This window comes from Pteropus vampyrus, unplaced genomic scaffold (assembly GCF_000151845.1).
Source record: "Pteropus vampyrus isolate Shadow unplaced genomic scaffold, Pvam_2.0 Scaffold338, whole genome shotgun sequence".
In the NCBI taxonomy this organism is placed as follows: Eukaryota; Metazoa; Chordata; class Mammalia; order Chiroptera; family Pteropodidae; genus Pteropus; species Pteropus vampyrus.
The window spans coordinates 141,187-153,070 of record NW_011889119.1 but is presented as its reverse complement, the minus strand read 5'-3'; the positions used below and the strand labels follow the sequence as shown (position 1 = coordinate 153,070).

At 63.6% G+C, this 11,884-nt stretch overlaps 1 protein-coding gene across 5 annotated transcripts in view; it reads left to right on the top strand.

The window, feature by feature from the left end:
* CLN8 (CLN8, transmembrane ER and ERGIC protein) overlaps positions 1 to 1,912 on the top strand; it is a 29,130-nt gene extending 27,218 nt beyond the window's left edge. For 4 of the 5 annotated variants that reach the window (XM_023522327.1, XM_023522331.1, XM_023522328.1 and 1 more), the window contains exon 4: positions 127 to 1,912. In XM_023522327.1, coding sequence (XP_023378095.1) covers positions 127 to 363 — 237 coding nt within the window. In that variant the 3' untranslated portion in view covers positions 364 to 1,912. Of the gene's footprint in view, positions 1 to 39 lie in introns of all 5 variants that reach the window. The other variant, XM_011378424.2, reaches the window with a different exon arrangement.
* The last annotated feature ends 9,972 nt before the right edge of the window (positions 1,913 to 11,884 follow it).

Genomic DNA, 11,884 nt, shown 5'->3' with positions numbered 1-11,884 from the left:
GGTGGCCGTGTTGACAGTGCATCTCTTTTGTCCCCACAGGCTGGCTGGTCCGACTCCCTGCTCTGGAAGGCGAATCAGTGGCTGATGGTCCACATGTTCCACTGCCGCATGGTCCTGACCTACCACATGTGGTGGGTGTGCCTGCGGCACTGGGCTGGCCTGGCGGCCAGCCTGCACCCACCCCACCTGGCGCTCTTTGTGTGCGGCCTGGGCCTCCTGACCCTGCTCATCAACCCCTATTGGACCCACAAGAAGACTCAGCAGCTCCTCAGTCCGGTGGACTGGAACTTCGCCCCACCAGAACCCAAAGGTGGCCGGTCCGATGGGACCAGCGGCCAGGCGCTCCAGAAGAAGGGGCAGTAGCTGCTGTGGACCAGGTGCATGTGGGACCCGGGCCTGCTGGCGACGGCCTCGCGGCGAGGGGCAGTGGGCGCTGTGCCCGGCACCGTCCCCGAGCAACACTGACCTGAGTCACGCCGTTCATCTCTAAGTGGCCCTGAAGTATCTCAGAGGCCTCGATGTGCCTCGAGGAGCAGATTTTTGCCTTCCTCCTTCCGTGGTCTCTCGTGGCTCATTTCCGCGAGCCCCCCAGGCCATCCGTGCCCGTCATCGGGAGATGGGCTCTGTGGGGCGCCGGCCTCACAGGCTGCTGGGAGGCGGCTTCGCGGGGGTGCAGGCGTGCCTCTCTCTTGCCCTCGGCCTCAGTGCGCCCCACAGAGGAAGGCACGAGTCTCCGCTAGCAGAGAGTCCGACTCGCTTTTCCGGGGCCGGCTTCACTGCGGCGGTCTGGAGCTGGGCCTGCACGCCCCTGAGGCCGGCACGAGAAGGGCCTTCGTGTGGCAGAGGCTGTGTGGGGGGCGTGCTCAGGCCGCGTTCTAGTCACACGGTCAACATTTTGTGTCTTACTCGAAACTTGTATTCTTTTTAGTTGGAAACAATTGCCCTGTTTCCAACAATGTTCTGTTACATTATTAAAATTTCTCAAGGTATGAAATTCATGACCAACCGCGCAGCAGTGCCATCTAGTGGCACAGCGGCATGAAGACATCATGTGGGGACAGACCCTTGGAATGTCCTGACCCCATGTGAATGTGGGATGGTAGTTGAGGTTAAATCTTGTGAGATTTTCTTTTTAATCAAAGAAGCTGAATTAAAACAAGAATTTCCTATTCCTGTTGTATTAACTCAAATGACAAAATGAGGTCAATATGTAGTAATCAGAATTGTCTAGATTTTAGAGCCATTTCAAATTGACTAAGTGCCAGCAGGTGCTCAACTTAGACCCCGATTCTCGCTTGGTTTGCTCTGTAGACTTTAAGACGACATAGTGACCGATTTCTCTACTTGCTGGCGGCCCCTTGGGCGCGTGGCTGCCAAGCCCCGACGTCCCTGGACTGTCAGGAAGCGGCCCTCGGGGCGGGCGTTGACCCCTGTCCCCAGCTGCCTGACGCTGAGCCCCAGGGAACATCATTTTCACTGTCGTGCCCAGGTGTAGTCTGTACACTAACCCAGCAGTGTTACTGACACATGTCCATTTTATTCTTGCTACGAGTATGCAATTAAAATCAAAAGTTTATTTTTAGGGAGAGCACCTTTGAACTGTTTGCAAAAAACGTGTTCATTGGTGGTGAAAATCATGTAGGACTCACAACTGTCACGTGGCACGGAGCTCTCAACCGTGGTCTCCTTACGGGTGCTCTGACTTTATAGTGTTTAGCTCAAGATGTGCAATCCCTATTTATCTCATTGTTAGAAGTGATTTAAGCTTTAACGATGCCAAGCAGACCACGTTCTGCCGGATGACTGAGACGCCGTCTCCCCGTGGCCTGCACGTCCCCTGGGCTGTGGCAGCGGGGGGAGCAGCTGTGTCCTGCCAGACAGATGTGTAATAAAGTCACTGATGTTGACCGAGCCCGAACGGTGTCAGTTCCTGTCTCCACCGTCTGTCTCGCAGACACAAAGCACAGTGGATCTGCACGTGTTCGCAGGTCACTCTAACGTGTGAAACTTCTAGATTAATTCTCATCCGGCCTTCGCTAGGACCTGGACCGTCCCCGGGCTCCTGCCCATCCCAGGTCTCAGTGAAGACGTTTGCAGAGTCTGCGTGCCCTGGGACACGTCGGCTGGCCCGCGCCCACACACTCTGCCCGGGAGGACCACGAACGCAAGGCTGCATGAGGCCTCATGGCCCGGCACCCACGCGCCTGTCCTGCTGGGGACGGCGCTGCTCCCAGGGGGCCTCCTCTCGCTAGCTCCTCACCTGGCCCCGGTCACCACCCCCGCCGTGGGCTTGGATGGCAGGAGGGACACCAGCATGTGGACATGGCGCTCCAGAGCCGCAGCCATGCGAGCAGAGTGGCCGGTCCCCGCGGCGGCCTGCTGTGCACCATGCTGCCAGCACGGGCATGATGTCTCACGCACTGTCTGCCGTGAGTCAATGCCAGATGGGAGGCCTCACGTGAAAGTCAGAAATGCCGGAGCTTCTTGAAGAATGGGGACATTTGGTGGCAACACCAGCCCTAGTTGCCTCCTGGTCTAGACAGGGTCCTTGGGGCCGCCCCCTGGTATGGGGGTCAGCGTCACCTCCTGGCCCGGGGTCCCTAGCTGGGACGTGGGCTGTGCAGCTTGACTGGGCTGGAGGCCAGGCGCCGGGTGCTGTCGCTTGGCGCCGTGCTTCCTGTGTCCTGGAGCATGCCCTCTGCTCTGTGGGGCTTGTGCGTGTGTTTCAAAGCAGGTGAGCTGGTGGGAAGGTAGGGAGAGTCTAGGGAAGGGACAGAGTGCTCCCAGTGGAGCGAAGCATGTCCTCCAGCCCTGCGCCCTGCAGGCCGGGGGCAGTGGGGCCTGGGTGCCTCTCTGCTCCCATGACCTCAGGGCACAGCTGACCTTGGGCGGACGCTGCAGGCTCGCTGCCAGAGCACAGTGAAGCGAGGCTCGTGGTCCTGCCTCTTTGCCGATGGAGGGTCTGGCCTCCGGTCTGGCCTCCGGTCTGAGCGGCCGGCTGTGGTCACGGACTCTCTGCTGCAGGCTGGGGCATTGTCTGCGGAGGGCGGGAGCCTGGGGGTCCTCGCCGACAACTCCGATTCACAGCAGTGACTTGCCGGTTGGTGACACAGCTGTAAGTAGCCACGTGTGGGCTTGGGCTCGCTTTCGGGGTTCAGGGAGGCTCATACACGAGCGTCCAGCATGAGCGTGGAAACGCTCCGGCTGGTCCCCGTCTGGCCAAGTCAGCCAGATGTGGCCCAGAACCCCAGGAGCGGCCTGCGTCCCTCTGCCTCCCGCCCAGCTCCAGCTGCTCGGTGGCACCTCTGCAGGGGCTGGAGGAATGTGTGTTGCGCTGGGGGTGCTTCCCAAGAAGGGGCAGACAGGGAGCTGCACCCCTCAGTCAAGGGCACCCAGCAAAGCTGGTGGCCACAGTGACGTTCTGGGAGGAGAACTGAGGTCCCTGAACGTGGCCTGGCTGGAAGGGCCTCTGCCCGCGGACGCTGGCGGGAGGCTGGGGAGGCGGCCGTCGGGTCGCTAAGCCTTTTCTTGGCACCAGAGGGGTCGGCGTCTGTGTCTCTGCAGGTTTTTCAGGAACATCGAGGTCCCCATTCAGAGTACCCAGGTGTCGTACCAAGTGAAAACCTGCCTGTCACTCCGTGTGGACCTCACGCAGGTAGAAGTCAATGCAGAACCTGCCCTGTCTGTGTGCGTGCACAGGTGTGCACAGGTGTGTTGGCTGTGCCGTCCCGGGTTCCTGCCCCACTCTGGGCCACGTGGTGTGGGTTCAGTCTAGCGTCCAGCTCAAAGATGGAGGCGGGTCGGGGGGCACCAGTTAGACACACTGGGCATGCGCGAGCACGTACTCCTGCACTGTGCTTCAGCAGCTCTCATAGAATGAGGGGTGCAGAGCTGGGCTGGCCATCATCTTGAGGGTATGGTACAAGATGTGAACTTGGGGGTGACAGACACGTAGACCCTAGCGGGATTCCGGCTCACCGCACCTGAAGGCTCCACACGAGGGCAGGTAGGGGTCAGACCTCCGCTGGGGGCCGAAGGGAAGAGGGTGGGGGGCGGGGGTCCAGCAGAAGGGCCCAGCAGGACAGTGACGTGACGGCCTGAGGCCAGAGCTTGGGGGAGCCCGGCTAGAACAGGGCAGGAGAGATGCCGCCCGGCTCCGCTCCAGCCCGCTTCCGCTCCAGCACTCACCCCGCCTGTCTCTTGCCCTTGACCGCAAGCCGGCCGCGTGTCCGGACTCCCAGTCCCAGTCCCTGGATCCCAAACTCTGACGCCTCCCGTGGGGCTGTGGACGGGCCCAGGCCCAGAGACCTTCCTGCACGAGCTCCAGCTCCCTTTGGAAGATGCCAGCTTTGTTAGCTGACCCGAGTGTGATGTTGTCACATAACGTAGTCCCGGCCCTGCCCATTGTCCTGAACCAGCTCGTGCCCCGTGCCTGCCCCCCAGGTGGCCTTCACAGTCCCTCCAGGCCCCAGGAGACTGGCCTCTCCTCACCCAGGCGGCTCACCCAGCCTGATCCCCTGCCGCAGGCGGGGCTTGCCCAGCACGCCTGGCCCACCCCCCTGAGCCCCAAGGGGGCTCCTCCCCATCCGGCACTGGGGGGATCCCAGGGCCCTGCCGCTGCCGTGTGTCTTCCTGTGACTGTCGGTAGTTTCCGCTCTGGGCGCCTGGACGGGCCGCGAGACTGCTGTCCCAGGCCTGCCCATCACGGAGACAGTCCCCGGAGACCAGCCCCCAGGAAGCCCGAGTCTGTAGCGTCAGGCTCCGGATGAAGTGTGGAGTGAGGGTTCTCCCCGCCAGGCGGTGAGCCACATATCCGTGAGGCCGTCTAGCCGCGCCCTGCAGCCAGGCTGCAGGCCTCAGGTCGTCACAGCGGGAGAGTCACCTGTCTCTCCTGAGCTGGGGAAACCCACATGGGCGCACGCACCTCAGCATCGAATCAGCTGCTGCCTTTTAGACTGTGCGTTCAGGGAAGGACCTGTGTCTAACAATGAGACCCTCGCCCTGGACACGCAACGTGGAAGCCGGGCACGGGAACCACACCCGGTTCTCCATGTCACGAACACCGCCAGGTGGCCGCCACGCAATGGGCTCAGCCACTGGGCCAGGGTCTTCGTCGTGAGCAGCGGCTGGTCCTGACGGTGCTGAGCTGCTGGAAATGCCCAGCCCTCTCCTCCCAGCCACAGCAGGAAGACGGGCTGGTGACGGCACACGGGCTGGTGACAGCACACGGGCTGGTTGGTGACGGTACACGGGATGGTGACGGCACATAGGCTCAGCTGGGTGCTCAGTGAGGGTCTGTTGACGGACGCAGCCAAGAAGCCCTCAGGCAGGTGTGACCTCGGGCGAGGCCACCCAGCAGGTCGGGGCCCCGGCACTGAGCTCCCTCCACCTGCAGAAGGCCCGCTGTGGGCCAGAGCACCACAGCCTGCCCTGGTGACGGTCGTCGGGGTCTGTGGTGGCTCATCCTGTCGCTGCCACACGCCTGTGGGGCAGCTTTGTGCAGTCACCTCCTCACGGCAGGTCCCACTGCCCCTGTGCGAAGTGGGGCTTCTGGGCTGCTCGCTGGACTCACCTCGTGTCTCCCCAGGAATTGGCGGTGGCCGGTTCCAGCCAGGCCAAGTTCCGGTGGCCCGGGGCTCCGTCCTCCCCTCCCCCGCACACAGGACATGCCGTGGACAGGAAGGAAGGCGTGAGGGCGGCCTGATGCCTCTGCATTCGGAAACCGGAGGTGGGACGCGGCGGCCGTTCGTGTCCTGCCTGGGGGGTGACCGGCAGGCTGTGTGTCCACGAGCGAGGCCGACCCCTCTGTGGCTGTCGGCACTGAAGCCTTTGGGCACCGCACCGTGTCACGTCACATGACAGGTTACTGCGTCATTCTTGAAAGGAGGCTTTTGAAACGAGATTGAGCAGAGTACTAAAGCCAGCCGGGAGAGGGTCCCTGGCTGAAACCTGCTCTCCTTACTAGAGAGCCACCTTGGAGGGCAGAGGGAGTGTCACACCCACTTCCTGTCCCCAGACGCAGCCTGTGACTCCCCATAGAAAGCAGTGCTTCCTCCTGGCTGACCCTTCACGGGGACAGCAGCACTTCAGGGAGTTGGAACCTCAGGAACGAAGTGGCCTTAAAAAGTCACATGAGCCCATCCCTTTCCCGGAGACTGGGGCCTCTGGTCCCCACCTCCCCGGCCCCCTGGGCCTCCCGGGCCCGCTCTCCGCGTCCGCCTGTGCACTAGCCCCAGACCGGGCTGTGGCCTCCTCTTGTCAGAGAGTTTGTCCTCCCCAGTGTCAACAAGCCGGTCGTCTGAGCCGGTCGTCCGGAGGAAGCGGAGGCCGCTGTCAGCTGCGTGTCCAGCCGCGGCTCCCGGAGCTCTTGCCAGTGTCGCTGCTCGTTTTACTGCATTGACAAACTTCAGTCCCAACCGCAACGTCCGATGACGCACGTGACCCCAGCCTTTTGACGGACGGGCGCGTGAGGGCACCTGTGTGTGAGGTCGAGAGAGGGGCTGGACGAGCTACGGGCACGGCAGAGACGGGCAGACCGGTCCCGGGGTCTGGGGTGCGCCCTGCTCCTGGAACGGCTCGTGTCCCCCGGGAGTCGGTGGCGGGGCCTGAGCGTTCTCAGCGACCTGGTCACACAGCCATCTATGGTCTATGGATTTTTCTGGATGTGTAATTTATTTCGCAATGAAATGGCAATTTTTAAAATACTAAGAAAAGGTGAGAACAGTACCGTGTGATCCCTGGAATTTTTTTCAGTCCCCTACGTTGCCCAGTGGAAAGTTATTTTTTATTCTGTGCCGTGTTCTGGGCCATCTGGCCAATGGGAGCGGAAGGAGGGGCGGCCATCGATGTTCCCCCCGTGAAGCCCATTTTCTTTCCCTCCCTAAGCAACCTGGCGACCAGGGTTCCTGGAAATCAGTGAACATTACGTGTCTCAAACGCAAGTTTAAAATCGCAGATGTGGAAAACGTTTGGCTTCGCGTCTTACGCATAACCGGGCATTTGGCCTCTGGCTCTGCACCGGCCGCCCGCATGCCGGCCTTCCCGTGGCTCTCGCTGCAGGGCGCCGGGGACACCTGGGTGGCTCGGGCACAGGAGCTTCGGAGAAGCGCTGGTCTGGGGCCGCTCCCACGAGTGCCGTTTCAAGTGGGCATTTTATCCGCAGGGAGAAGATTCCACGAGAGTAAGTCGTGTTTCCAGCAGATCGGAAGTCACTGCAGCGGCGTGGGACACTGAGGCTGGCCCTGGGTGGGAGGGAGCAGGCGGGCAGAAGGCAGGGCTGGGGCCCAGGCCACTGGACTTCCCTTCCCGGGAGGGGCTGGGCGTGTGTTCCAGCCTCCCCTCCCTGGGCTTCAGAAAGTGCCCACCTGGGCATCTGGGCCCAACCCCCCTGTGGGAGCGCTGGGGGAACCAGGCTGAACAGCAGCATACGTGGGGATAGCTGGGCTGCGGTCGCTGCGGACAAGGCCAGCCGCGGGGCTACGCGGGGCTGGGGGGGCCTGGAGGGCCACGGCCGGGCGTGCGGGTGGCCTGTGGGGGCTTGCTCGGCGAGTCCCATGCTCCTGCTGTGTGGACCGGTCCACTCACAGGAAGATGGTGGCACGCCTGCCCGGGAGAAAGCCCGACCGGGTCACTTCGTCAGCGACTGGGACGTCGCGGGGGAGACGTGGGGTGTGGGGACTAGACCGGGGGCGTGGCCTGCTGCCCCGTGGCACGTGGGGACACAGCCTCTCAGCGTCCCGCGCACAGCGGCCATCCGCCAGCGCCAGCGCCAGCCCTGCTCTGCGCCCGCCCCCCGCCCCGCCTCACGAGAGGCAGCTCTGTGTTTGCACGTGACCTTTTTGGGGTTCACGGCTTTACTGAGGTGTAACTGGAGTATGACATCCTGTTAGCTTCAGGGGCACGACACGACAATTCAATGTTCGTGTACATTGTGAAATGACCACAAGTCTAGTTACCGTCCATCACCACGTGTAAATATGGATTTTATTCTTGTGATGGGGACTTTTAAAACCTATTCCCTTAACGACTTTCAAGTGTGTGGCAAAGCAACGTGAACTTCAGGCACTGTGCTCGGGTCATGCCCAGGACTGACTTACCTCAGGACAGGACATGGGCACCTTTGACCTCGTCTCCCGTTCCCCTCCCCCGCCCCGCCCTCGCCCCGGCAGCCCCCCCGGGGGCTCAGCACCCTTCAGATTGCAGGGTGAGGACGTTGTGTGTCGCTCGTCTGTCTCTCTCTGACTGGCTTCGCTCAGCCCAGCTCCCTCGAGGTCCATTCCTGTCCATGACTGAACGCTATTCCGTGGTACAGCTGAACCCCGACTTCTTCATGCATCTACCCTTTGGGGGGCACTCGGGAGTTTCTGCGTCCTGGCTTTGCGGATGTGCCGCGGGGGGCTGGGGCGCAGCGGTCTCTTTGAAATTCTGTTTTGTTTCCTTCAGATAAGGATCCGGGAGCGGAGCTGGGCGGAAGGTACTTGCGTCTTGAATTTCCGAGCGACCTCGGCGTGGCCGTGCAGGCCGCCCCGGCGGACGCCCCCGCCAGCAGCGCACGCGGCCGCCTTTGCTCCTCCTCCTCCCAGCGCCTGTTTGGTGATGCGTTTCTTCTGATGCCAGCCTGACGGGTGCACGGTGACATCTCATTGTGGTTTCGATTTGCGTTTCCCTGCTGATGAGTGATGCTGAGCTGTCCGTTGGCCGTCTGTGTGCCTTTGACAAACATCTGTTCAGACCCGCTGCCCACCTTGAACTGGGGTCACCGTGCTGAGGCCCGGGCGTTTGCTGAGATAAGGACGGACCGGGAAGTCCAGTCCAGCACGGCTGTCGAGAGGGCCTTGGGCAGGAGCGGGGACACTGGCTGAGGCTGCATGTCACTGTGGGTGTGGCCGGGTGGACATGGGGCCCCCTTGGCCTCCGTTTCTGGGGCAGATGGGCGTCAGCGTCATGCTGAGAGGACAGTGAAGCCGGCGGTCAGCCTGGTGGGCTTGGTCAAGTTTGGGGCCAGTGCCGAGGGCGTGAAGATGAAGCAGAGACGCCCAGGAACGGGGCCGCCAGCCGCGCGCCCTCTGCTGGTCCCCGCGCCCGCCCCCTTCGCTGGCCTCCCTGGGCTCTTCCCGAGGGTCCTCAGGTAGCAGCGTGGCCGGGGCCCCCTGCCGAGCCTCTGCCACGTGGGAATGGGGGCCCCGGACGCCTGCGCCTCGCCAGCAGAGAGCCCCGAATGGGTCCCCACCCAGCGGGCCTCACACCACAGCAGTTCCTGCGGCCGGCGCAGGCACCAAGATGCCCACGCTCACCGAAGGCCCCGAGAATTGGAGCTTGTTCTGGGCGGGAGCAGGAAAGAGCTTTCTAGATCACCCACACGCCTCCTCCACGCCCTCTGCCCTTTGACATTCCTTCTCAGCTCCGGCTCCCCAAAGGTCGTGCCAGAGACTCTGTGCAGGTGGGGGAGATGGGGGGGCAGAAGGCCAAGGGGTGGGGAGGGGAGGGAGCTGGCCCAGGGGCCCACCCTGTATGAACAGAGACTTTGCCCTTGGTGGCCCCCCCTCCTCTGGCCCCAGCCTGCTGTGCCCCAGAGGCACCCACAGGCCCCTCACCCCGCCTGCCCTCAGGGTGCCGGGCTCCTGGCTGGGAGCTGCCTGCCCTGGACAGCTCCGCCTTCTCCCCTCTGCCCACCACAAGGAGCACAGCGAGGACACAGCTCCTCATTGTTGCCAGTGCTGGGAACAAAAGGGTCCCTGTGTCCCCGGGGACAATGCCCCTCCCGCACCGGGTGGCAGGGCCATCTCAACCGCAACAGTGCTCTGGCCCTGGGGCCTGGTCCCAGGCCCTCCCCTCTCCTCCTCCGTCTCATCTGCCCTTCCTCCCTCTCCCAGTGCCTCTTTGGTCTGGGTGGGTGGAGGGAGCAGCCTGTCCCCCCCCGGGATCTGAGAAAGTGGCCTCGTACTCAGGACTGTGTGGGGCTCCCCCTCCCAGCCACCAGCACTGCCAGCTCAGCAGCCTGACACTCCCTGTCGGTCATGTCGAGAGGGCTCGGAACGTGCCCTCGGTCTTCTGGGGTGAAGGTGCAGCCCCCACAGTGACCTGCTGTGGGACGTGCGAGTGCTAGGGACCCCCCGGGAGCCCTCGTCATGGACGAGCCCCCTGGGACCACCTGCGCCTCCAGGGAAGGCGGGTGTGGTTGCCTGGTGGGGGCGGCCGCGTCGGACCCACCTCCTGGCCGCTCCCGTCTGTGCACGCCCCGTCCTGGACGCCACACGCTTTCTCTGCCCGGCGTTTCGGCCATGGCGCCCTCGAGGCAGGGGCACAGTGTCCGTGTTCGCGAAGGCCGGCAGAGCCGCACGCCGCCAGGCAGCTGCCCTGGGCACGGGCGGGAGACGGGGGGCGGGAGCCTCAAGTCTCCCAGCTGAGCGCTGCCCTCAGCACGGGGCATGGAGCAGGCGGACGGCAGCATCGACGTCCTGTAGTTCATGGGTTCATGGCAGCCCTGGATCTCACGTGCTTGTCCCCACCTCCCGGCTTCCCACAGACAGTCACGCACGTGGGAAGCTGTTTATAGCTATTGGATCCTAAACCCCAATTCTGCCTCACATGTGAGCACGTCAACCAGAGTCCCCACGAGGCAAGCGTGAAAATCGAGAATCTGCCTGACGAGGTGTGGGAGACGGTGGCTCTGACAGACTCAGGCACGGGGACAGGGGCGGCACCACGGCCAGCCGCCCGTGCTCTTCAGGTCTGTAATTTAACGGCTTTGTCGAGGAGTCCCTCCCTGCCTACGATCAATCGTGCGGAACCCAAGTCCAGCGCGTGAGTCCGGCCGTCGGCCCGCACCGCGAGGCCAGCGCCAGCCCCTCCGCGAGGCCCAGCCGCTCAGGAGCTGCTCCTGTCGGTCGCGACAGCCCCTCCAAGTGGAAAGGACCGTACAGCACGCCAGCAGCCGAGTGGTTTGCGGGGGGCGCCTCCGTGAGGGCCGGGCCCCCGGCGCCTGTGGGGACAGGCCGCGCCTGGTGTGACCGTTCCGAGTGGGCCTGCAGCCTCCTCTCGCCCAGCACGTGCCCAGGTGGCTGCACTGTCTCCTGGCGAGTGCTTTGTCCCCAGGTGCGGTGTGCGGGGCGGGCACGCAGACCCGGGGGCCAAGTCCGCAGGCTCAGGGGACCTGCCAGAGAGGCCGAGCTGGGGCCAGACGTGCGGGAAGGACAGGCCTCGACGGGGCCTGGCCTGTTTCACGGCCCCCCTCGGGCTCCCTCCGTCCAGCCCTGTGTTTGGGGCCGGGGAGGCCCAGATGACGCCTCCAGCCCCGCGGCTGGAGCCCGCAGATGGGGCAGTGGCCCGGCGTCCTGTGACTGCGGCCAGGGGCACCCGGAGCGTCCTGCCCTGCTCAGCAGCACACGTGTCCTCTGCCCGTCTGAAGCCGGCCCTGCCCCAGCGACGTCGGCCTCCCTGGGCTTCACTCGGGACTGATCGAGTGGCCCTGGGTGAAGTCCCGTGTTGACAGTCACTTGACCACTGGCGTGAGTGTCAGCAAACACTTGTACTTGCTCTGGGCAGCGTGCCAGGCAGGCGTGTGCCACAGCCACATTGCCGCCTCACGCCCCAGGGCACCTGGGCTGGCACTGCCGTGAACCCTGTTTACAGGTGCGAACTCGAGGCTTGGTGGAGGGGCCGCAGCGTCCAGGGTCGCCCAGAGTCCTGAGCCCGGAGGTCCAGTCCCAAAGCCCGTCTGCCCGCCCACCTGGGCGCACCGCGCACTGAGTTCCCACAGCCGGGAGCCGGGCCCTCTCTCCTAAGGCTGTTACCTCAGTTCCACTGACGGAATCTGTGGGTTGGGCTCTGGGCCAGGGGCACAAAGCAGGGCAGCCACTAGGAAGCACACATGCGAGACTCGTCA